The following is a 26,821-nucleotide window of genomic DNA, read 5'->3' as shown; positions in this document are numbered from 1 at the left end:
AAATCATTAATCACAACTCTCACATTCATCTGCCATGCCCTTATGATGTCCACTCTATACGGGTGCTTTTCTTCCAGAAAAGTTGTGGGATTGTGAGGACAGAAAGGTGATGACCAGCAGGTTTATGGGAGTTACTCCATGAGAAACGTCCTCCCTTTTTCCTTCCATTCGCAAGAAGACAAAAGTTCCATCCAAATATCAAGGTGATTCTGAGCTCTGAGCTCTGAGCTCTGGCTTCCCCAGAATCTGTCATCTAGTGCCACGCTTGAAATGACATTAAAAAAAATGACACTTAACTGAGAAACAGTTCAGCGACACGGTAGTTCTGTTTTGAAAAGAGATGGGAGGGATCTATAGACCTTTGAAAGGGACCATAAGTTGAGGAGAGGGAGCACATTACTCATTCCAAGGCTTTGTGAAGGGTGAGGGGACATCAGTCAGATTCACTTTGCCTTCTGCCCCCCTGGATCCATCCAGTAATTCATGGTCAACCCCCTCCCCCTCCCCTCCCTTTTGTGCTCCAGTAGTTAACCACTGCTGGGGAGTTCCCTGACATCCAAAAAGGTATGTGGGTGTGTGTATGTGTATGTTCACGAATGATAAGACAGGATGAGGGAGGTCACAATATGGTGCAGTGGAACCTGTGGGAACCCGCTGAACGTTCTGCTCTCCATTTCATCTTCTTTTTCTTCTTCTGGTTTCGTTCTGGCACCTGTTGTCTGTGGGTGTGGAGAAAAGAAAAAAAACAAAAAAACATGTTTTACAAAAAGATCTGAACTCTGGAACAATTCACCAGCATTTTGTGACATCTAACAATACGATTATCCTTTTGGCTCATAATATTTATTTTTATTCATCATACAAGTTCATTCAAATCAGTGGTTTAAGTGAAAACTAGTACTAAAGAAATAATCCAACTTTCTAGGAAATAGGCTTATTTATTGTGTTGAGAGTTAGACAAGAAGATTTATTCCACCCTCTAATGTCTGTACAGTCAACATTAAGCTACTGACAGCAGTCAGTTAGCACAAAGGTCATAACATACGCCTACAGGCACCTATTAAGGTCACTAATTAACATGTTATATGTGATGTGTTTTAATCTGTACAACACTGTGGGTTGTGACTATAGCACAGCTAAGGGGCGTTGTTCGGCCAGACAATAAAATAGTCCCTCCTGTGCTGGCCGACCGAGGCGGTTGGAATATAGGTGCTAGCATATTTATTTTTTCATCACAGGCTAACTTTATATTGATTACATATTTTACTATTTACTTGCATTCATTTATGAAATGGGTAGCTCAAATAAAGCAATCTGACTGGTTCATAGCCGTGATATAATAACCACATACAGCGGTTATGATTCAAATTTGTTTGCACAATAAGTATCACGACGCATCTGAAAAAAAGACCAACTGATACAAAGTAGCCCAACCAAGTTAGCTAGTAGGCCTAAAAGACGCAACAAATTTTGATTTCTATGCCACGGTCAGAAACAGTAAACGTGATCTCTATGGCCTGAGCAGCTATGTTAGTTTCCGTGCTGGACTTAACCGTTAGATTAATGACCCAGCGCTCCGTCCATCCTGGCGTCTCCTCAAAAACAGAGTTTACAACGTGCAACAATGTATTCATTGGCGTTGTGGAAACACTGAGAAAGAAGGGACTGGACGGGACAGTTCCATCATGCGTCAATATCAAAAGATTACTTCAACTCAATAAAAGAAGATGCTTGATCCCGACACCCCGGAGGGGCTAGTGAATAAAGTGTGGTTCGATGTTCAACTTCACTTTTGGCCCAGGGGAAAGGAAGGCAATCGGCAGCTCAAACCTACGCCAAATCACCATCAAAAGAGACAAAAACAGGCTTAAGTATGCAACGCTGGCCTTCAATGAGCATACAAAGAATGACAATAACCCACTAGAGAAGAATAAAGAGACTTATGTATGAACAGCCTTTCTCAGTGTTTTCACAACGCCGATGAATACATTGTTGCACGTTGTAAACTCTGTGTCTTTGAGGAGACACCGGGATGACATTTTTTTCTGGAGATGGGCACTCCTCAATCCACTCCTCCATCGTCAGGCCACCCAGGAGATCCAAGTTCACCTTCAATGTTTCCATTTTGTAACGGCTTTTAGGCCTACTAGCTAACTATGTTAGGCTACTTTGTATCACTTTGTCGTTTTTCAGATGCGGAGGGATTCTTATTGTGCAAAGGAATTCAAAAATTATAGTTGTAAGTGGTTATTATATCACGGCTACGAACCAATCAGATTGCTTAATTTGAGCTACCAGTTTACCAACACAATTAGTAAGTCATATGAAGCTTAGAGCTATAAATAGTATGTGTCACCTCTTAGAGATTTTACATTAAATGTGTTTCATTAAAAATGTTAGAGGTGAGTTTCAAGGCAGACTTGTTTTCATGCACTTTCTGCATGAACTGCTAATGCATCAGTCAGAAAAAAGCACAACCTGTCTTTATCCACCCCCTGTATGACTGGCTTTGTACAGTCTGACCACAAGAGGGCAGTCTTGATTCATCAATCAACTCTGCTTTTTTTTTTTTTTTTTTTTTTTTTTTTTATAATGGACCAAAACGAAGATTCCTCATGAGTCCGTAACCGACCTGACATCTCTCATCTCATCTCATCTGGACAATGAGAACTTTCCCTTTTTTACAAACACAAAAAGGTACAGCTGTGTAATAGGGTATTGGAGTATAAAGCCCAAACCATGGCGGCATGCCTACTTGTTGCTTATTGGTCCTTGCAACAAGAGAAGGCCTTAAAACAGACTATGACCACATTCAAAACATGGACACAAATGAAATTCTTCTGAAATTGCATGTGTCAAGACAGGAAATAGCTCTGGGCTTTTTTCTTTCCACTCTACTTACTAAACATACTTCCACTGCCCTTACATAACACCCTCTCTGTGCCACTAACACTAAAGAAGTGAAATAAACACTAAGGGGAAAAGGGTGACACACTTTGAGTTGAGACAATTTTATTAAATGGAATGGCTGTATTTTAGTCCGTTAACAATAGATTCTTAAGGGCCAATCAATACTGTCCTCAAGCAGTTTGACAGCTGTTACTGCAAGTTAACCTGTTTTTGTATGACAAGATCTCACAGTCTTCATCTCATGAAAAAAAGAGAATAAACAGAAGTGAACCTGGAGTTACCTTATAACACGAACCAGCTCGTGAAAGGCTTTGTCCACATTCATTGGAGGATCCTTGGCACTGGTTTCAATATAAGTTATCTGAAGAAGCAAGCAGACATATTCCAAATCTAAGCATAAGAGGTATTCAAGTGGTATTAATTTTTCACTAAAATTCAAAATAACCAATTTGGTTGAATAACTACATACTGGTATATTGTATAATGTATAGCAATACACCACACAGGGAGACATATGATTAGCATTTAGCCATTGCAATGAAAAGCTCTAAAATGCTACACGGTTAAGAAACAAAAAAGGGCCACAATTACAAGTTGCCTGATGACCCGAAACCAGTAGAAAGGCACATGAAGACAGAAAAGGACCCCTGTATCAGTGAAAACACCAATTAAAAACATAACTCAATAATTCAAATCTCACCACAGAGACAAAGACTGGAGACAAATGTTCGCTCGCACCTGCCAAGCAGTCAAGGAAATGACAGTGATGAATCAGCTGTCTTTGATGCTAGTCAGTGGGGGAAAAACAGTGCTGTACCTATTGACCAGGCTGCACATGAGCACTTCAAAACTGCTTAATTAAAAAGGGACCATTGAATGCAAAATAGAAAGAAAAATCAAGGCGTCACATCCCTGGAATTAGCGGACTCTGTGCCACAGTGAGTTGTCAATTCCCCTGAATCCCTCTGGAAAAACTCATTTAAATACACAAGTTCTCCCTGATCAGTTAAATCAGTGCATTCTGTATGGAAGTGATCCTTTTCACAGATTACAGTAAGCACAGCTTTCTGGCTTTATTCCACAGTCACGTTTGCCTCCTTCTGCCCGGCTCAATTGTCATGCTGTATTCAAGGTATGACAGAGGTTAAAAAAAAAAAAAAAAAAGACCTGCTAATGTGGAGCCAAATGTTTTCACATGAAGACCGCATTTTAAAATGTAGACAGCTTAATGTAGACGTAGTCGTCTGTATCATTAAGGTGTTCTTTTTGTTAGCTATACATGGGTGACAATAGTCTACTGTGCAGCTGTGGAAACCAAATGAACCTTTTGGTGTTAATTCCATTGAGTTTTATTTAGATTTTGTATTGAATTATTTCAGATACAAGGACACAACTCTGAAAGCAATGATCTTTCCTCTCACTGTTGCTTCAGAAATGCCTTCGTTGTCTTTAGTCTCTGTAGTGCACACAGGCTCATGTGAAAACTCTTGTAAGAAACCCAATTAAAGATATGAAATAAGTTTACTGCAAAAAAGCCTACAATGAGGTTCACTACTTACGTTATGTTTTGCAGCCATCTCTTGGCCCTGGTCAGCGGTGACCTTTCTCAGATGGACCAAGTCCACTTTGTTTGCCACCAGCACCATGGGGAAGGCCTCCCTGAGAGGGAAAGGACACACACACACACACACACACACACACACACACACACACACACACACACACACACACACACACACACACACACACACACACACACACACACACACACACACACACACACACACACACACACACACACACACACACACACACACACACACACACACTTGCAGTGGTTTCAAAGAGTGATTAAAAGTGACTCATGGTCTAAAGACTATTCAAAAGACCTGTTAGGTTTACATTTAGATTAGAAAGATCACATGCTTCACACATTGCCTGAGAGGGGTCTTAGATTTCTGTAACATTCAAATCTTGCAGAAAAAAAAGAGCTACAGCAGAGCACCACTAAATATGGACATTCAGCATCTTGCTCAGTTCCAGTTTCTACTTTTGTTTCATCTCAAGCTCAGTTTTATTGCCTATTTTCAGTCACTGTCAGATAACAGTTGTATTTCTTCTCTCACAACTGACATTCACAGGACAAAGGCTTAAAGGAACACGCCGACTTATTGGGAATTTAGCTTATTAACCGTAACCCGCAGAGTAAGACAAGTCGATACATACCCTTCTCATCTCCGTGCGTGCTGTAACGCTGTCTGACTTCTCCAGCATTAGCTTAGCCAGCACAGATCCTGCAGGTGACTGGTTCCAACTAGCCTACTGCTCCGAATTGTGACAAAAGTGACAAAATAACACCAACATGTTCCTATTTACATGTTGTGATTTGTAGAGTCACAGCGTGTACAAAAAACAACGTAACATGAGTCTTCTAAATGTAAACAAACCGGGAACTATATTCTCAGACAGGCTTGCTGCGAGCATATCACTCCGCCCAAGTACTATATTCTTCCGCCTAAGAATATAGTTCCCGGTTTGTTTACAGTTAGAAGACGGCTGTGTCTCATGTTACGTTGTTTTTTTTGTACACACTGTGACTCTATAAATCACAACATGTAAATAGGAACATGTTGGCGTTATTTTGTCACTTATTCAGAGCAGTAGGATTACTGGAACCATTCACCTGCATGTTCTGTGCTGGCCTGATGCCGCTGGAGCCGTCAGACAGCGTTACAGCACACACGGAGATGAGAAGAGTATGTATCGACTTGTCTAACTCTGGGGGTTACGGTGAATAAGCTAACTTCCCAATAAGTCGGCGTGTTCCTTTAAAGAAAGTGAAGCAGGGGCCAGATCCCGATCCTTAACCGTTCTACAGTAATCCTGAAACATACTACCCGCTAGCGTTGGCTGAACCATGTCTGCTGAATCAGCAAAACTCTGACTACGGTGGGCAAAGTTTGGCCTTATACGAGGACAAATATTCTTAAAAATATATTTAATATTTTGAACGTGTGTGTGTGTGTGACCACATTAGAGGATGATGTGCTCACTGGGCCTTAATAATTTCTTACTTTCTTATTTTAAGAGTTGTTGGCCAAATATCTATTGGTTACAACAGTTTAGACAAAAACCTATTGTTGAAGCTCAACCACAAGAATGGAATTCAAAAAGGGAAAACATTAGTGGTCAGAAGTAAACAAATCCCCAGTTTTTTCATATTGTAAACGTCTATTACGTCTGACAGAGCTACTTCCTCTTTTGGCAACTTTGGCTTCCGGGTACAGAAGCTTTGACTTACTAAATTTACCATTTTAGTTGTACACACAGATTTCCAATGCAATGGTTGATGTATTAGGCATTTGGGTGCATTCTCTTATGTTTTCACTTCCAAATAATTGCGAATATTGTTCTTTATAAGGGGAAGTATTCTCCAGGCATTCTGAGATTTGATTTCCAGCAGTGTAAATGAGTGGTTTACATTAAATCATAACATGAACATGAGTTTTGTATATACAGTAGGCATGCCCTAATCATTACCAAATCATCCATTGTCCTTCGTTATGTTTGTGCATGGAACAAAAGTGGTTTCTACTATGCATTGCTAAGCTGAGCTGTTGTGACCCACCTGTCTTTGACCCGTAGTATGAGCTGATGGAATCGGTCGACATGTTCAAAGCTGGCTTTGTCTGTCACAGAGAAGACGATAAGGAAGCCATCTCCTGTCCTCATATACTGCTCCCTCATCGCACTGAACTCCTCCTGGCCGGCTGTGTCTAGCACTGCCAAGGTGTAGAGAACACAAGCTTGTATTACTTTACATGGAAGGGTGTCTTTTATACTGACTTTTTTTAGCGTACTGTACTTCATATCTTCTCTAAGTAAGTAAGTATACAATTTTGACTACCTTTCCTACTAAATATACAGACAATAAATATGTCGTATGTTGTTTAATTTCCGCGCTTCAGCTGCAGTGGTAATTAGGCATTTCATGTCATGTTTATTTTATTTCTTATTGCACCACCTACACGTCTGATTCTACTTAATTAATTAGGTAATTATCAAGCATGCTAGGACCTTTCAAAGCTGCCATAAAGAGTCAGAGTTATTACAAATATGAATTGTTGAACCCCTTCTAACCAAAAGCATTGTTAAATGTATTTACTATTGGATATAATAAACTGACCCAGTTTGCAGTAATTATTGAAGAATGACATTGCGCAATTTTGTTATTGTGACCCCTTTTTGCAATTACGTGTTCGGAATAACAGTTTGTTTCCTCCACGACTTGTGTGATCACGTCCACCCATACACACTTTCAGAATCCAAAGAGGCACTTGTGGATTTTGTAACCCCTGTGACCCAATCGTCTTTCCTATCACCGTCAGGCCTTGGCTACCCTTACATAACAACTATGTCAGAACCATTTTTTATAGGCTTTGGCAGAGGTCATTAGTTTGTTAAGACAAAGATGCCTTCCCATAAAATATAAAAACAGATTTTTGGTTTTATAATTATTTTCAGAACTTTATATATTTCCAACATAAATTAAATACTTTGAGGGAGAGAGATAGCATGGAATGATGCATAATTTCTCTCACACGCAACAACCACGGTAGTGGCTTTTTCTAAATGCCATTCATTTTCTTTCAGGGAATTGCTATTCCAAAGTTCACTCAGTGGAGGAAACAGCTACCACTGGAATGTATTTAAAAGCTAAAAAAAAACATTATAAACACTCATTGGTCCAGGGTGGACATGTTTTATTGTCATGTAAGGTGACCTTGAGTGTCCAGGAAGGCGCCCATAAATAAAATTTATTATTATAATTATTATTAAAACCAAAAGATAATAAAAAAGTAAGACAGAAGATTAGCGAGATAGGATCATACTCAACTGCTGTCTGGTTAATTTCACATGCACATACATTTCTACTCACCATCCAGTATTGCCCACTGTCCGTCTATCTCTGTGTGTTTAAGATACGAGTCCTCTATCGTAGGATCATAGTCTGGCACAAAGATCTTCTGGAAAAATTGGATGGTGAGGGCACTCTTCCCAACACCACCATCCCCCACCACCACCAGCTTGTACGTTGGCAGGTTGTCACTTGGCAGGGCGCTGGTCGCCATGGCTACCTCGACAGTGGTGGTAACGGTGAGAAGTAGCCTAGTAGGTGGCTATGGATACACACCTGGCTGAAAAAGGAGGAGAGAGAGAGAGAGAGAGAGAGAGAGAGAGAGAGAGAGAGAGAGAGAGAGAGAGAGAGAGAGAGAGAGAGAGAGAGAGAGAGGGGAACAACAGACAGAGGAAAAGAGAACAAGGGATGGAGGAGTTAAGGTTTTTTGTTGCAGCTGCTTTCTTATCACCATGGAGACCACAGACCACAGCTAGGAGTTGTGGATCAAAGAAAAAACATAGGGAAAAAATAAATAAATAAATAAATAAATAAATAAATAAATAAATAAATAAATAAATAAATAAATGGTGCAAAAATAGAGAAAGAGAGGCCAAAAGAGAGAGTTCAGCACCCCCTTAAGCCCACCTAAAACACATATTTTCACAGTTGCACCCACCAGAGAAAGACAACAAGCAGAACGACAGTTGGACATGGCTTTGCAATATGGCAGAAGAGTGAAAAGGTTTACGCAAAAACATGTTGAAGTGGAACAACTTTACAGGAACTGCATCTTACGGAGACTACTGTATTGACTTGAAAATGGGCAGAATCTATGGAATATTACTGTATATCATTCAAAAAGGTGTGCTTGAAAACAGGGTTTTGTATCTTCAACAGGAGTTTTGTGGACTTGCAAATGTATGTTTGTATCGGTTACTGAAGCTTTGTAGAACTGAACATGTTTTGTGTCTGTGCATTAGGGCTACACAACATGCTGGATCCTTTCTTTTATCGTCATTGCAATATCAAGTGGCGCAAGTAACATCGTGAAACGTTGCGACATATCACGATGTTCAATTCAATGTTCAATTTGTTCAATAAAGGAATGTTGGAAATGATTTGCTTTCATTTGTTGTAAAGAAATGTGTTGTACTTTAGCAGAATATGGATGGCAGCAGAAATGCAAAACTTTAACATCGGTTTACAAATTGCAAGCAATATCATTCTCGTGATATTCGATAAACGCATATTTTCCTTATATCGTGAAGCTCTATTGTGCATTCAGACACAGGCTTGCAAACTTGCTTCTACCTGTGTGGGAGCGCAGTCCCCGTCAGCCAATCCTTCGCCCAACCACGGTGTGCCAAACTGCAATCATATGTAATTTTACTTTGATTTCAAAGCAGGGGATAACCACACTGACCTACAGCACGGTATTATGGTCACACACCGTATGACACGATACACATTCCTGCCAATAGTTTATCGCTAATCCACTGATCTACAGGTGGCAGTAACCTGTCACGATAAAGTGCAATGCACCAGCAAAGACTGAAGAAGAAGACTGCTAGAAAGTTTACAATGGATGTAAACCTGCTGGATTTCACATAAAACAAAATTGGCTTTGCAAATGTTGTAAGAAAAAAAATAAGTTAAAACACATTTGATAGAGCTGAAGGATCCATCCAGTTTTTTTTTTTTTTTTTTTTTTTTTTAAACACCTTCAGATACTGCTAATGCAAAGCAAAACATTTCCTGCAGCTGCTGCTTCATATTAAGAGCTTCCCACTGGGAAACCACAAACAGCTTTTACTGTGAAGCATTTACAGGAAATGCAGCCGTATTTGTCAAGTTAGCACCATAGACTGTTAATATTAGTGGACAGAGCATGTGTGACGATGTGGAGATCTGCTATGAGTATGCCGTTAACGGGCGTAGCCATCCTGGTTGCGGATGGGATGATTTTAGACGAGAGGGAGGAGTGAGGGAGGAGCTGCTTAACGCCAACATGTTCCTATTTACATGTTGTGATTTATAGAGTCACAACGTGTACAATAAACAACGTAACATGAGACACAGCCGTCTTCTAACTGTAACCAAACCGGGAACTATATTCTCAGGCGGAAGAATATAGGTAGTATTTGTGCGGAGTGATATGCTCGCAGCAAGCCTGTCTGAGAATATAGTTCCCGGTTTGTTTACTGTTAGAAGATGGCTGTGTCTCATGTTACGTTGTTTTTTGTACACGCTGTGACTCTACAAATCACAACATGTAAATAGCAACATGTTGGTGTTATTTTGTCACTTTTGTCACAATTCGGAGCAGTAGGCTAGTTGGAACCAGTCACCTGCAGGATCTGTGCTGGGCTAAGCTAATGCTGGAGCCGTCAGACAGCGTTACAGCACGCACGGAGATGAGAAGGGTATGTATCGACTTGTCTTATTCTGGGGGTTACGGTGAATAAGCTAAATTCCCAATAAGTCGGCGTGTTCCTTTAAGGCACTTCTACATTTGCAGCCGGACCAGATGCTTTGTCCATAATATTAACAGTCTATGGTTAGCAACTTAGGCCTACTGCTACTGGAAACAGCATTGTCATATTGTTTGTAAGCTGTTTTAAATGTAGCCTAAGTAAGAACAGTAAATGAAGCAGCAGGCACAATAAAAGTGGTTGGATGAAGGGTTGTATGCAACAGACAGGCCTTTTAGGACACCACTTCTCACGCCATTGGCTCAAATCAAAGCCACTCACAGAATGAATATCACAACTGTATGGAAAAGCGGCTAAAACGAGCCTTGGCGAGCCTGGTTTGGGCAGAAACCAGGTTAATGATGTCAACTCTTAGTAGCCCAGTATAACCACAGAACCAGCAGAGAAATATGATGGCTTCGACATAGACGGATAACTGTAGTTTGTAATTATGGCCTTTTGAAAACAAAAATAAACATCCATCTTACTAGAATAGGAGTGGTTTAACAGAAGAAGAGTATTTTTGTGAAGTGAAGTACAGTAGAAGCTCAATATAAGAAAATCTATTTAAACATTTGCAAATGATTCAGATGCAGTCTGTGCTTACATCTCAAGGGATCAGCTTGTACAGTACTCAACCTTTTTTTTATTATCAGACTCTCTCTCTTTTTGAGAGTCTTACATAAATACAGAGATACTGCATAAGAGCTTTAATATGTGTTTATGTATGTATGCTCATGTGGCAAAAAGCTCACACCACAGCTTCCACAAAGGAAAGGGAGAGCTACAGAAAGAATGAGACATGGGAGGAAAGCAAGAGAACCGAGCAGCAGTGGCGGCTTGTCAATAGAGGGCGCTGGGGCGCCGCCCCCATCAAAATTCCATAAATATAAATGTATACAAAAATGATATAAAAATGAAATAAAAAATGAAAAATAAAATAGTTTACTCATAACTGGTAGTAAGAGCCTCAGCATTTAATACAAACTGGCTTTAATCGGTTAACTATTTTCTATGTTTCAATATGTTTCCTCCGGTTTCTTGGCTGCAGCATAGGGCTGCAGGGACGCCGGCCAAACGGATGTGTATGTGAGTCCTTAAACGTTCGGCCGGCATGTGACCTGAAGCTGGTCTCTAATTGGTTTCTTAAAAATTCTCCTCCGGACGCACCTCGCTAGCTTTCTCAGAGATATATATATATATAGATTTTTTCTTTTTTCTTTTGTGTATATATATATATATATATATATATATATATATATATATATATATATATTTTTTTTTTTTTTATATAGGCTATCCTAGGCTATTTATTTTAGATAACTTTCATATGTGTTGCAGCTGTATATTTTCAAACTGGTAAAGGAAACCCTGTCTTTGCATTTTATTTTAAATCACAATCTGTTTTAATAAGAGAGCTTGTGAAAAGCACCTAAATTTTGTGCTGGTGCACCTAAATAAAAAAAGTTAGGCGCACCAGTGCAAAAAGTTAGTGTGGAGCCCTGAGACACCACAATTTTACCAAGCTTGCCCCATTTTTGGCTAGTTTTTTATATTTTTTTTCTTCAATTTCAGGCCTTTATATGACAGCTGAAGTTATGAAAGGCTGCATGACACGCAGCAAAGGGTCACAGGTTGGAGTCGAACCGGCAGCCGCTACGTCAAGGAGTAAACCTCTATATGGACACGCGCTCTACAAGGTGAGCTACCCAGGCGCCCTTGGCTAGCTTTTTTAATCGCTATTTTTCCTTCTACATGATATTCATAGTTCTGTTTCAAGACATAGAATTCAAACGTGTAAAAAAAAAATGATGTATCAAAAGTAGGAATATGATTATAATAATTAAAACCAAGCACCATGTGATTTATCTCTCGACTATCAACTGCACCTAGCCCAGACCGGAATGCACTCGGTTCAACTTGGTCAAAATAGCCGTGACGTCCGAACTGCCATTGCAACGCAAAATCTAGGTTTAAGTGAAATCAAGCAAACGTAAAGGTATGCTGTGGAGTTTTTGACCACTTGTAGTGCTATTGGGCAATGTTTTTTATGAGTGGGTCCCCATTTTGTGCATGTGCGTCCTCGTAGGCATGCATGCGGATGCATAATACACATTCCTGTTGCCGGTTTTACACTATTGCGCAAGACTGTAAGCTAACAATCAGTGGATGTTTTCTATTCAGGATTTATACTATTAAAAACAATGATTTGTGAACGTAGTTGAGGAAAAAAATGTATTCAACACTTTGGTAAGGCCTCAAAGAAACGAAAGCGTTTTGGTGGGAAACACGGAATATAAATGTAACTTACAAGAAAACTAGGAAGGTAAGACATCTAAATCATTTTAGGAATAATGTTAAGTATATGTGATTTATAGTGAATGTTTTAAAACATGCAAACCACTTAGGCTATACAACCATTTAAGTCAAGCCGATCACAGTGTTCATACAAATTTAAAATTAAACAAATTTGAAAAATAACTATAATAATATATAATATACTCCATCTAACTTTGAAACCTTCAGATTTCTAGTTCTCATGGAACTTTTGCAACTGTCAAAAGCAGAGAAAAAAAAAGCACATTCACTCACTACTCGCACAACACCACCACCACCCACCCACGCACCCATTCCTTCTTCATCCACCAGGAAACAGCTGTCAGCTGGCCACAGTCCATCCTTTCCTGCCCAGCACAATAGAGGGAAGGAAGATGTTTCCTTCCTTTCCAAAGCCAGCCAGCCAATCAGTCAGTCTGCATCAGTCAACCAGCCAGGTTGGGCAAAGAATTTCCAAGCCACATTCCTGATGTTAACATGCCTCTTCAGTCACTCAGTTAGTTGGCTGTCAGTCATAAAACCACACACAAGTAAATGTCTATACCATTTCACAAGACATCGCCTTACGCGCATTTTAGTGCTGTGAAGAAAAACAGCTTGAGAAGCACCGTGAAATCCCAGTACCTGCCACCAGCCACCGCTTTCTCACCATGCCTGGTGGGGCCTAGCTGAAGCCAAGTCAGGTCACAACCTTGTTTTGTGTGTCAGCATTTCCCATCTACTTGGTGGAGCGCACAATTCTCTGAAACATTTCTCACAGTTCTGAGACTAAAATTATCCACAGACACCAGTTTAAACCAAATTTGGGATTGGAAGCTTGGTAGAGAAAATTTGATTAAATATGTGCCCAACCAAAGTTAATCATCTGTTTAATGTGACTGGCTATATGGCTTTCCAAACCATGATGTTTTAGAGGGCCAACCAATGCTGCATGAGGACATACTTACAGTATTGTATGCAACACTTGTGTTCACACTAATGCCAATGTATCTGAATCACTTCCTCTCAGATTTGGCCTTTCATCCAAACTAAGATGACATTTTCCACTCCTAAAAACACATACATCTGAAAACGGCTGTTTCGTGTATTATGCACAGGGGAAATGGAGCTCATCCAACACTGTATAGCCGTTAAGACTGTCAATTGATTCAAAAATGTAATTGTGATTAATCACACTTATTTTTTCTGTTCAAAATGTACCTGGAAAAGGTATATTGTTGTCCTATGACATGCTGCTTTTTGGATGCTTTTATATAGACCTTAGTGGTCCCCTAATACTGTATCTGAAGTCTCTTTTATATAGGCCTTATTGGTCCCCTAATACTGTATCTGAAGTCTCTTTTATATAGGCCTTATTGGTCCCCTAATACTGTATCTGAAGTCTCTTTTATATAGGCCTTATTGGTCCCCTAATACTGTATCTGAAGTCTCTTTTATATAGGCCTTATTGGTCCCCTAATACTGAATCTGAAGTCTCTTTCCCGAAATTCAGCCTTGGTGCAGAATTACAGCCACTAGAGCCAGTCCCACAATGAGCTTTCCTTAGGATGTGCCATTTCTGTGTCTGTAGCTATTAGGGATGGGCATGATTACTCGATGATCGATAACTGATTGTTAAGAATTTTGTTGATCACGTTAATTTGTTATCGATTAAACTAATGCTGGTAGCGTAAGTCTTGAAACAATTAAATGAATTTCACAGTGTGGCAGCAATTAAACATTTTACCACCTAGGAGCAAGATTTGACTCCATACTCAGTTACCTGGCTGCGAGTTTCCGTTTTGATTTCAAAAGTAATCATGAAGAGGACACTGCTAAGTGTGGTGTGGGACCATTTGATTTTTTGATTGAAAATAAAACTACTTAGTTCACTGCAAACACGGAGATGCTGTGTATAAGTACAACACGGCCACGACTCAAATTATGCAGCCTACCGCTAAACAAAGTGCACCCGACCCTGGTTAATGTCGGTGGCGGCCGCGGTGCATCCTGCTCTCAGTCTCAACCTAGCATAAACTCGGCGTTAGCACGGAGGAGCTGCGATGCACAACGAGCAGAGAAAATGACCCAAGGGACCTGCAAGTTCCTTGACATCGATACTGGAACCAGCATATCACATTTCGTCACGACGTACCATCACCAGACTGGTAGAAACTCACTACAAAGAACGGAATAAGGTTCCTTGGGCTGGCCAAGTTAGCGCGGATGTGCCTGTGCATCCCGGCAACGCGGCAGTTTTGGGCGGCTGGACTGACGGTCACCAGGTAGCGGTTGCGTCTGATCCCAGATCATGTCACCATGCTTATCTCTCTCAACACACATCAGTAGACTGGTGCTGAAGTTGTATGTGAGTTAGCCTACGGGTTATTTTGTTATTAGGCTTTGTCCGTGCCTTGGATAGTTTTGAGTTACATTTTGACAAAAATCAGATGTCAGATCTAAATATTATTATGTTTTTGGTTAAGTTATTATTTAATATAATTCTTTTTATTTATTATTTTGGAACAAACGAGGGTCTCTGTTTAAGAACGGCGGCTCGCAGCTGCAGGTTTTGCTGCTTCAGAGCACTGCACACAGCGCATATATCTATAATCTATATCTATAACCTCCAGTTTAACTGCCACAAGTTGTTCTTACTGTAATTAAGATCTCATCGAGGAAAAACATGCTGTATTTTTGTATTTTCATTGCATTTTCATTGCATTTTCATTGCATTTTCATTGCATTTTCAATTTATAAAAAGTTTAATAAATAATGAATTTTAATATAAAAAATATCAATGATTAATCGATAGTCGATTGTTAATTCTCCCGACGATCGACAAAGAAAATTTAATCAAATGCCCATCCCTAGTAGCTATTGAGGAGGAGAGAGAGGGTGCAAGTTGGAGGGTGGGGGTGTGGCCTTGACCAACTGCCACTTTGCTTGTTTGCAAGCCATGATGTCTCTCTCTTTCTCATGGGTGGGCTAAATTTTCTGGGTGAGCAAAGCAGAGAAAGGGGAGGTAACGATGCTTCGTATGACCTCATAAGGAGCAAGATTCCAGATTGGTCAATCTGAGCTTTCATTTTCTCAAAGGCCGAGCAGGATACCCAGGGCTCGGTTTACTCGGTAATGAAATTTTCATGCCATGGGACCTTTAAGTATTTAATACAGACCAGGGCGTCTGGGTGATGTGACCAGCGTCCAGATTATCATCTATAGCACAAGTGTAATCATGGAAAGCACAAGTGAAATCATGGTCAGATCTTGTGCCTGACTGAAGAGGAAGTGATATTGATAAGCGTTGCGATTTACGGCGTCGGCTATTTTTTGCCAGCTTACCTTCCTGTTTCAGGAAGCAGTGACTGCATTGCTTTTTGCCTGTAAAACCGTGTCTGTGTTCTTCATATTTATGTGTGAAATTATAGTTTTATATATATATATATATATATATATATATATATATATATATAAAAAAATAAATAAGATACATCATCTCCCGACGTATGTTTAACTCTCTGTGAAGTAAAGCAGCTTCTTCATCAATGAGATCGTAGACAAAACGAAAAGCCATGTTTTGAGAAATAAAACGTTTTATAGTCTGCCTAACATGGTTAATAAACCAACATAATTTTTTTTTTATTCATGCCGATAAACTGTGCTAAAATGCGCCTAATCCAGACTGAATGAATGAATGAGGAAATGGAAGAGCACTGTGTCAGAGGGAGGAGATTGAGAGAAACTCGAGGTTTCTTGAAGAAAACCTGCTCCCGACCAGGTTAGGTTCACACACTGAGGTGAAGTTCCCTCTCTTTCTGAAACAGAAAACTCAGAGTTTCCCTCATCTCAGGGTTAACAAACTCAGAGTTTTCACTAAACCTGCTTTCTGAAATACCACCCAGGCCTCGAGTTTCAGTCTCCTCCCTCTGACACAGCGCTCTTTCAATTCCTCATTAATTAATTCATTCATTCATTCATTCAGTCTGTATCAGGAGCATTTTAGCTCAGTTTGTTATCTGCATGAATAAAAAAAAATAAAAAACAGGATTGGTTTATTAACGGTTAGGCAGACTATAAAAACGGTTAGGCAAACTCTAAAAAAAAAAAAAAATCTCCAAACATGGCATTTCCTTTTGTCGACTATCCCGTTGATGAAGAAGCTGGATTACTTCACAGGGAGTTAAACATACATCGGGAGACGATATTGAGGCCCCGACCATAGATGCATTTTCAATTCCAGATACTAGCCTACCTATTTGAGCGGTATGGTTTTTCTTCCCAGTCTATCAGTTATGTAGCCTACATAACCTTATCGTCCTCATGTCACTAAGGTCACCCATCGTGGACATGCTCTTACATCCCAGCACATTCTTTGTGTCGCATTACGTTTTTCTAAAAAGGGCAGTTTTCTTTACACCATTGGTGATGCGGAGCATATAGTAAAGCCACTGTATAGCAAAGCACCATCAGAAGAAGGTGACTCGCTCTGAAACGTTTTTGAAACGTTTGTGTAGTGTTCCCTGGACACAAACCAGTGAGAGCCATTAAAAAGGAGTTCCACAGTATTGCAGGTGAATGATGTAAACCATTTGAAATAAAAGATTATGGATTATAATGGTGCTGCAGCCTCAGAATGGGATTAGTAGGCCTAGGACTTTTTCGCCCGCAGGATTGCACCTAAATTAAATAGATTATAAGTGCAATACCATTTCACAAGTAATATTATACTTGTGATTAAATATGATAGTAATACACTATATTGGAAATTACGCATTTACTCTAGCAGCAATTTTCTCCCACGCAAATTCTCTCTCTTTTGCAGCAGCGGCTGTGTTGCTTATTTTAACTAAATAGCCTACATGTTCAAACTCGCTGTACGTGCGCATGAGTATTTCTGCCGACCAGTTTGTTTGTGGTTGTTACCATGGTGAATCGTAGTATCATGGCTCCATTAATGCTGCCTTTTTATTGTGGTGGTGCACGGGCTTAACTCTGAGTGAACCTACTCGGAGTTGACTGAACCAACTCAAATCAGCTGTTCCGAAACCGAAAACTCAGAGTTTCCCACCTCAGATTAAATCAACTCAGACATCAGGGTTAGACTTAGAGTTTGTTATCTCGTCCTTCCTGAAACGGGCCAGGAGGAAAGTTCCGTTGTCGCTTAAGTATTTGTGTTGTGGCTTTTGTGTATTTGTGTTGTGGCTTTTGCGTTTGTGTTGTAGCTTACTTGTGCTGTGGCTTCTGTATTAGTGTTGTGGCTTTTGCGTTTGTGTTGTGGCTTCTGCGTTTGTGTCGTGGCTTTTGTATTTGTGTCGTAGCTTTTGCGTTTGTGTCGTGGCTTTTGTGTTGTAGCTTTTGGATTTGTGTTGTGGCTTCTGTATTTGTGTTGTGGCTTCTGTATTTGGGTCGTAGCTTTTGCATTTGTGTTGTGGCTTTTGCGTTTGTGTTGTAGCTTTTGTATTTGTGTTGTGGCTTCTGTATTTGTGTAGTGACTTTTGCGTTTGTGTTGTGGCTTTTGCGTTTGTGTTGTGGCTTTTGTATTTGTGTTGAACCGTCTCGGCCACCGTACATTTATACAGTACCTATACCATATATAGCACCTGGTTAGGGAAAGCCCATGGTCTTGGTTTACAGAAAAAGACCACAGGGACTTGAAGCATGAGAGACAATGCGTTACAAAAATTCTACTGTCATATACAATGTAGTGAAATTGTATTTCCTGTGGTTTAACCCATCCTAGTATTAGGAGCAGTGGACAGCTATGCAAAGCAGCCAGGGAGCAACATGCTGGCCGAAGAAGCCTAGGCTTGAACCTCCAGCCTTGTGGTTAAGGAGCGACCGCTCTACCTCTGAGCCACAAGCCACCCTTACATGTAACATTTAACCGAAACCATGATCTTCCCCTAAACCTGACCAAAGTGCTTTTGTTGCCTAACTAACCACAGACTCAGGATGCGCACCCCACACTCTGGTGTCAATGGCCAGATGGACAGAACCACCTTTTGACTCGAAAACAGCAATCATCCACATTAGGAAATAGCATTCATTTCCATATTTCTTTCTTGTAGCAAACCAAGCGTTCATTAATCAGAGAAATCCGCAGAAATCTTTCAAATCTGCTTTACATCATTCGAAACACAGCCATTGCAGCACAGCAGATATATTAGGTTATTACATCTTGTTACACACACTGCGGCAGTGTGGCATATCCACGGGGCCACAATGCATGGAAATAATTCTATAAAGCTTCTTTTGTATGTTCTTTCACTTGATTCCTAAACTGAAAAGCCAATCTCTACAGCTGTGGCTAACAAGGGAATATAATAAGTTAATCTTCATCCAATGTGACAGCTCGAGGACCAGTGACATATTCTGTCGATCCACAGTGCGTCCCCTACACCAACCTTACCCTACAGGTGTGGGGTTTTACATTAGAAAATAACAGAAGCAGCTGGTGTGTTTTGGACTTGGTATTCTGTCTTCCCCATGACTCCATAAAGCCTCTGTGGGCTCTTGAGAAGCTGTTGGTTGCTGCCTTGGGAAAGGATGAAGGGACTTCCCTTTTCACATGGGAACAAAGCAGCAACACAACTCACAGAACAGAAATAAGGAGGAACGCAGTGGTGCACACCCCAGCCTGTACTGGAGCGTTGAGATCGCTCATCGATCATTCAAAAGGAGGTGTTAAGACACAGTTCACAGAGGTCAAAATGTATTAAAGCTTTAAGTTGCTGTCAAATGACAAACCCCACCCTTGTTTTCTTTTTCTTAGATTTAGAGCTGATCTGATTGTTTATTTTACTTTTGATCTATGAAAACCATTTAGGAGTAATTTTGTGAGTTGAGCTGACTAGGAATTATATATATATATATATATATATATATATATATATATATATATATATATCAGGGCTTGACATGAACTTTTTGAGGCACTTGTCCTTCGGACAAGTACATTTACGTTTCACTTGTCCATGCATAAAAGTCACATGTCCGGGTAAAGATTCATCATTTTATAAAAAAAATAGTGTTTTGCTAATGCAGAATTTGAACAAACCATTGAAAGCATCCAAACACTATCAACATTAATACAATTCTGTTGAAACAGTAGAAACAAATGTGCCCCAGGTTGATTTCCCCTTCAACAAGAAAAAAGGATCTCCAGACTCCATAATACAAAGTAATATGTTGCACGCCGGTGTGCAGAAGTTAATATATTGAGATTCTAATTCAATATTAGAAAGTTTGTCATTACTTTCAGATTCCTAGTCAATATTCTAAGTTACTTAGTCAATATATTGAGATACTAAGTCGATACTTTGAGATATTGAGTCAATATATTGAGATTGTAGGTCAATATTTTAAATGTTCTTATTGGTTTGAGATTCTTTGTCAATATTCTGAGTTACTAAGTCAATATATTGAGATACTAAGTCAATATTTTGAGTTAAATCAATATAGTGAGATATTAAGTCAATATATTGAGATACTAAGTCAATATTTTGAGATAAGTCAATATATTTAGATACTAAGTCAATATTTTGAGATAAATCAATATATTGAGATACTGAACAATATAGTGAGATATTAAGTCAATATTGAGATACTAAGCCAATATATTGAGATTCTAAGTCAATATTTGACATTTTCTCATTACTTTGAGATTCTTAGTTTATATTCTGAGATACTAAATCAATATTTTGACCAGAGGTAGTGGTGACTTGAACTTCTACTATATCTAAAATAATTTTGTAGACATAACAATGGAATTTGCCACTAAATGTTGGTGTTAACTTTTTTTATACAATTTCACAAATTTCTACCCGGCAGAGGCTGAGTTACCGAAAGGATCCTTTTAAAAAAGGTGTAGCTACTTTACAGTTGATCATTACCTGATATTTAATCTGCATATTGTTTTTATTATTTTTGTTCAAAAAGGAGCAAAAAAAAAAAAAAACGACATTATAGAACGGCTTGTTTATTGCTAAGGGAAATTTAAATGATTTATTAAAAATGTAACAACAATAACTTATAAAAATAACTTATTTCACCAGTAAGTTCCTGTTAAACGACAAAAACAACCACTAGATGTCAGCATTTTAACCGTTTACTCCAGCTGCTAGCTAACGATAGGCTAACGTTACTTGCTGTTGAGTCTAGTGTTAACTAGCGTAACATGCGGCGATGTTTAGGTTGCCTCTAACGTCCGTTTTCGGAGCATCCGAGAGAAGCGCAGGCATTTCAGTGGCAACGCGTTGCAATTCGGTCCGGTAGATAACGGTCGTTAAGGCACCGGTGCCGAATTTGCACCGGGTCTCTCCTTTTCTGTCAACGATGTGACGAGGAGGTAACGTTAAGGCGGAGTTAGCAAGCTAATGTTAGCTAACTAACACCGGCAGGTTCACCGTGCTTTCATGCTGCATCGCTTACAGAGAACGAGCTGAACAGCGGGCTGGGTCTAACGTTAGCGGTCCGCTGACCGGGATTGCGGGGGAAAGAAATTATCGTTTCAAATCGGTAACATAGACGTAATGAGTGGCACATGACGTGAACTAAAATGACATTGGACAAGCGGACAAGCCTTAATGTCGAGCCCTGTGTGTGTGTATGTGTATATATATATATATATATATATATATATATATATATATATATATATATATATATATATATATATATATATATATGTGTGTGTCAGCAATAACATGTATCTACATGGGATGGTATTTTTCCACATTCAAGTGCTTTGTTTTTTCTTCAGTTTGGCTCACCCTCTACCCACTGGTACAGGTGGTAGGTGCCAATTGGGTGAGGCTGGGCTTAAAAGGGCTTGAGGAGAAGGGGAGCGAGAGAAGGAATGGGCTGGGAGAGGTTGCTGTTTGTTTGTTTGTTTTATTTTGCCTTAGTTTGAAGTTTTTATTTTTTTATTTTGTTTGAGTATGTTTTTGGTGTTGTTTTGTTAGTAAATACACAAGTTTTGCACTTTAATAGCCTCCTCTCCAGTCTTAAATCGTGACAGCTATCTTTTTTTTTTCTGTAAGCTGGAGTGAATACAAAAGGACCCTAACATTTCTTTACCAGCATCAATATTGGTAATATTCTCCAGTTATAATGTGGCCAAAAAAGAGCAGCAGCACATGAATATATTATTACCTAAACAGCCCTCAATTCTATCACCATGTTTGCCAGCATGGCATCAAATATAGGCTACTTAAAATGTTTACTTCACAAAATAATATGGCTCTCCGGCTGAAGATGTACATCTCTAGCATCTCCAAAGTACAAATTCAGTGTGCAGTAAGTTGCAATCTGTCTTATTGTCCCAGGTTGTTTCCTTCCTGAGACAGTGTTTCAAATAGGGATGCACCGAATCCACTGGTTAAGATCCTGCCGAATCCGAATACCGAATCCTACTCCCATCCTCAGTCCATTAACACAGTAAACACATTAATGAAGTAAACAACTTCTACAGCAGTGGATTTTATTTTCGACTTGAAATCGCCTTCTTTTGACTGAAAGTACTGCCAAACAACACTTTTTCTGCCCACGAGTTCCATTTTCACGTTCTCACAGCCTACTGCATTGAACGGTCCGCCTACGTAAACACCTTCCCGCAATCAACGGCGGTGTCATTACAAGTGTAGCGCGCGTAGTGCAAGCGTAGGGTTTGGTGGGAAAAAATTCTAAGGTTCGGCAGTAACCGAACCCCGTCAAAAAGCCCAATATTCAGGCACCCAAATAGCTCAGTTGGTAGAGCGGGCGCCAATATATAGAGGTTTACTCCTCGACGCAGCGGTGACGGGTTCAAATCTGACCTGCGGCCCTTTGCTGCATGTCATTCCCCCCCTCTCCCTCCCCTTTCATGCCTTCATCTGTCCTGTCAAAAGGCCTAAAATGCCCAAAACATAATTAAAAAGAATAATAATAAAAGCCTAATATTCGGCCAAAGCCGAATACTGGATTCGGTGCATCCCTAGTTTTAAATGATGGCTATTTGAGGAGCAGTGGGCTATGCTAATGATATTGTATGTTAAGATGTCTTTAAACTTATTTCAACGTGTAACTTGTTGTACGGAATTCTTGCGGACATGTCTGTTGATCTATTTACAGAAAATGAGGTAAGCAAAGTCAGCTGCCCCCCTCGTCACATTTCCTCCAATGATGACAGACTTCATGCCCCGATCTTTAAGACCCTCCGTGCGGCATTTGGCTGAGAAAACAAAGTGCAAATAGCCTAACAGCATAGACAGTATATAATGGACCAATAGACCCCGTTGCTCTGGACGGAGACCAGTGAAGGCTATTAGAAGCACTTTTCCGGTGATGGCCAGCTTTACTGCGCAGCCTCCAACTGAGAGAATGTGACGTGAGCAACGTGTCTGAAAGTTGTAAGTCTTCTGGTAGCTGTGCCAAGAGAAATCTCAATCATTCCCAATCTTACAGATACGGAGACTGTAGGTTTATGTAAGGAGATAACATGGGCACAGGCTAATTATTGATCACTAACATGCTAGTTAACATTAGAAATTAAACCTAAACATCTCATGTAAGTCGAAACTGCCTCAAGAGCTTCTCCTGTACTATACGGTAATTCCTCTACTATGCGACAGTAAGTCACTTGGTTATGACACAATCGTTAGCCTATTTTTACAAAAACGTCTGCTACGGAGCCATAACGTGAGGTACAAGGTAATGGAGCCTTTTATACATTGTCGTGTTTCTTTGGAACTAAACAACGGACAAATAGAGTCTTTAAACGCTTCAGATGTAAAGTTATTCACAGTCAAGTGACGTAAAAAAAAAATGGCGGTCAGCGGAATGCTAACAGGAGGTGATGGCCAGTTAGCAACAAAATGGCGCCATGATGGCTCGAGTTCTGAAGCGAAGCTTACTCCCTTGCCTAACAGAGGGCTGTATAGCTCACATGATTGTGGGTCATCACCAATAACTAACTTGCGATAGCCTCCAGGCTCAGCATTGTTTGAGAACCCATTTAGCCATAAATTATATTGACGTCTTTTTTTCATAATACTACGTCATTTTAAGAAATTCTCTGTGAATAAGTCTGCCATTCACACACACAACCCAAATGTCTCACTCGTGTTCTGTGACTTGCTGGGGGCATTTCCTACTCTGACCTTTCCATTCATTAATTCTAATAGTTAACTTTTCTTTCTGGCTATTTGGGAATTCCAACCAGGACACAGGATGTCATGAGTGAACCGCAACTAGGCATCAGGGGCACTGAATGCATGATTAAGTACTTGTTACTGTATGAACTATTCTGTATTTGAACTGAAAATCACTGGTTGATTATGAAAAAGATATCTTTGAACGAAAACAACCATAACCTTGCGGAAGCCTATCATGGCATTTCTCATACCCATTAGACACCACTGACAGCAGTCAATCATGGCCAAGACTTTAAATAACATTAACACCATACAAAGTAGAATGGATGTCTATTAGTCAGCACATCACACAATGGTATTTATAGTCCCATATGGCCAGGCAATAATTCAATACTATCATATGGTATTGTTTAAAAGCTTTCAGTTAAGTCATTAAAATGATCATCATGTTACCATTCAATCAAAACGCTATTTAGATGTCCAAATTTATGATTCTGAGCAGACTTTGATTAAAAACCAGTGTAGTGAAGCGGGACGCAAGTCACTATTTGCTGCTTTAGTCTCTATCTTAATCACTATCCACGCAAAAATATATGGCCCAGTTATTGGAACAATATGGAATAATGTATCTTTTAGCCTATTAGTATTTTTCCAGTTCATGATCATGCCATGTTTAACAACACTCATAAATACCTTATGGTCACACAGCCTACCTTTCCTACACTATAGGTCAACCTTTTACCACACTTAGAAGTATCGGAGGTCACCTACGTAAGACTCCATATACATGCAAGTGACAATTTATTTAAATCTCATAGGAATCATTATTTAATAACGAGTAATACCAGGCCTCGTACACTTGTAATAAATTGCATACTGACTCGCCTGGGTAGGAAACCCAGCATCTACAGGTACCCAGAAGGTTATTTCCCCCTGGTCAAAGGTCACAATTAAGCTTCAGGAAAATTGTGAAACAGCATGCAAAAATAAACTACCTATTACTCTCACAGGCAACGTCATCAGCAGCAGCATGGTTTGACATTTCCATGAGGTTATGACGGAAGGATAGGGGGGGATCTGTCCCCAGACAGTGATTAACGTGTGTGTGTGTGTGTGTGTGTGTGTGTGTCTGTGTGTCTGTCTGCGTGTCTCTTTCTTTCTGCAGACTGAGGTGCTTCTGAATGATCTCATCCTATGATTTGATACATGAAGAATCTCTCCGTCCAGCGGTTAAATCTGCACACCATTTTTGCTTCAAAGCTGTACCGCTGTGTGTGTGTGTGTGTGTATATACTGCTGTTAAAAACACCACCGTGGAATCTTTCATGATCATATCTGACATACGATAAAAGACAAGCACTTGTGTTTTGTCCCCTCGGGAACATTTTTTATACACAGAGCCAAGGCCCGTGTCTCTCTCTGTGTGTGTGTGTGTGTGTGTGTGTGTGTGTGTGTGTGTGTGTGTGTGTGTGTGTGTGTGTGTGTGTGTGTGTGTGTGTGTGCGCGCGTGAGCGGCCGTATGGAAAACCGACAGTAGCCGCCCCTGAATAACGGATTTCGGTAGCTTCATCTTTCTCTTTGAGTTTGCAGCAAAAAGGAATTTCCGCAAACTGAATACAGTCGTCCATACTCTTAATTAAAAACGAGCTAACTTCCCTTGGCTGTTAACCGAGCTGCCAATGGTCTAAATATATCCTGGTGACAGTTAGCTAGGCTACAGAAACGTTAAAGTGTTGTTATAGTGAGAGTAGTTGATTTTACATTAACGGGAGGTGTTGCCTGCACTGTCCATGAACACAGACGCTCGCATTCACGACCTCTTCTCTGTCAGCAGGAAGGCTACTTACCGATATGAGTTTCGCTGTCGTGGACACAAAGAAACGTCCTCACCGACATATTTCTCCTCATCTCTCTCTTTCTCGCCTTTAGACCACCGCCGCCCTTTCGCCACAGACAGGAGTGTGCTCCCCACATCTGCGAAACAATACGTTGAATAGCTAATCTTTGTATTGCAACAGCTGATGCTATAAATAGAAAAGCCCAAAAGGGGTGAACGCCGTTTTAATGAAGACATCAAACCATTAAATGTTGGTTTTCAGTGTAAGGTGATGTATTCTCGTTTAAAAGCAATTGGAAAGTCACGTGTTCGTTTTCCTCCATAATGTCTTTTTTGTGTTGAAATTTTGAAATCTCACGAAGCAGGGACAGAGGTCCCCTATTTTGTGAAATGGACCGTTCCTTTCTAGTTAACGGGCTTCTTTAAAGGGACAGTCCTGTGAAATTAGCCGTTTCAGGGGCGTTATGGATTAATTAAAGCAAATGTGTGTTTTGTTTTTGTAAATTGAACCTTGGACAACTAATCGTCCTAATTAATTAAAAGACCTGTTTAACAAAATCAGCAATCGCCTAAAATCTGATTATCCATACTTTTCAGATGTTTGCTTCCTGATTGCTATATTATTGATCTATAGCCTATTATTGAGCAAACCTAATAAAACATATCCTCAAATAATTCTGTGCCAATAGTACACAGGCTTGTGGCACAGAGACCCACAACTCTTTTTACATGTTTAATGTAGGCCTACTGGCAAACTGAGCCAACATGTGAAGGTTACAAAACATATGAAGAAGTGAGGTTTAAACCTCTTCTGGTTCACTTTTCTAGCTTATTTTACTCTCCAGGTTGTTCTTTGGTGATCCTCTCCACAGCTAAAATGCAACCAAACTTTGCTCAAAAATTAAGAATAGGATAATTGATAAGTAAAGTAGGCCTAAATGATGCACTAAAAAGACTGGTGTGTGTGTGTGTGTGTGTGTGTGTGTGTGTGTGTGTGTGTGTGTGTGTGTGTGTGTGTGTGTGTGTGTGTGTGACATTGGCCTTTTTCACAACAGACAATTATGACTTGTAGTTGGAAAAGCACAGGTGTTACTAATAACATTAACAATGGCTCTGTTGAGTGTCCCAGTGAGCCAGCAGGAACAATACCAGCACCCTGAAACGGAAGAAGCTAAATGGATTTCTACCATCATTAATTGTATTATTTTACACCTGCATGTCCTACTGTGACATTCAAGAAAAAATGCATATG

At 39.9% G+C, this 26,821-nt stretch overlaps 1 protein-coding gene across 2 annotated transcripts; it reads right to left on the bottom strand.

Annotated features, from left to right (window-relative positions):
• Positions 1 to 243: 243 nt before the first annotated feature.
• On the bottom strand, positions 244 to 25,733 carry mrasa (muscle RAS oncogene homolog a). Of its 2 annotated transcripts, none has more exons than XM_028590959.1 (6): positions 25,580 to 25,733; positions 7,850 to 8,108; positions 6,539 to 6,692; positions 4,470 to 4,569; positions 3,192 to 3,271; positions 244 to 719 (listed from the first exon to the last, which is right to left on the bottom strand). In XM_028590959.1, exons 2-6 carry the CDS (start codon positions 8,040 to 8,042, stop codon positions 620 to 622), a joined length of 627 nt encoding a protein of 208 aa, XP_028446760.1. In that variant the 5' UTR covers positions 8,043 to 8,108; positions 25,580 to 25,733; the 3' UTR covers positions 244 to 619. The 2 variants fall into 2 exon arrangements, with proteins under 2 accessions (XP_028446760.1, XP_028446761.1); XM_028590960.1 differs by having other exon boundaries at positions 7,850 to 8,104.
• Between the last annotated feature and the right edge of the window lie 1,088 nt (positions 25,734 to 26,821).

This window comes from Perca flavescens, chromosome 11, assembly GCF_004354835.1.
Source record: "Perca flavescens isolate YP-PL-M2 chromosome 11, PFLA_1.0, whole genome shotgun sequence".
In the NCBI taxonomy this organism is placed as follows: Eukaryota; Metazoa; Chordata; class Actinopteri; order Perciformes; family Percidae; genus Perca; species Perca flavescens.
The sequence above is the reverse complement of the archived record's forward strand: the minus strand, read 5'-3'. Positions and strand labels throughout refer to the sequence as shown.

Coding starts and splice junctions, on each gene's coding strand:
- mrasa (XM_028590959.1), bottom strand. CDS start 8,042: ATGGCGACCAGCGCCCTGCCAAGTGACAACCTGCCAACGTACAAGCTG. Junction 6,693..7,849: donor ACAGTGGGCAATACTGGATG/GTGAGTAGAAAT, acceptor ACACCTTGGCAG/TGCTAGACACAGCCGGCCAG. Junction 3,272..4,469: donor AGATGGCTGCAAAACATAAC/GTAAGTAGTGAA, acceptor TTGCTTCTTCAG/ATAACTTATATTGAAACCAG.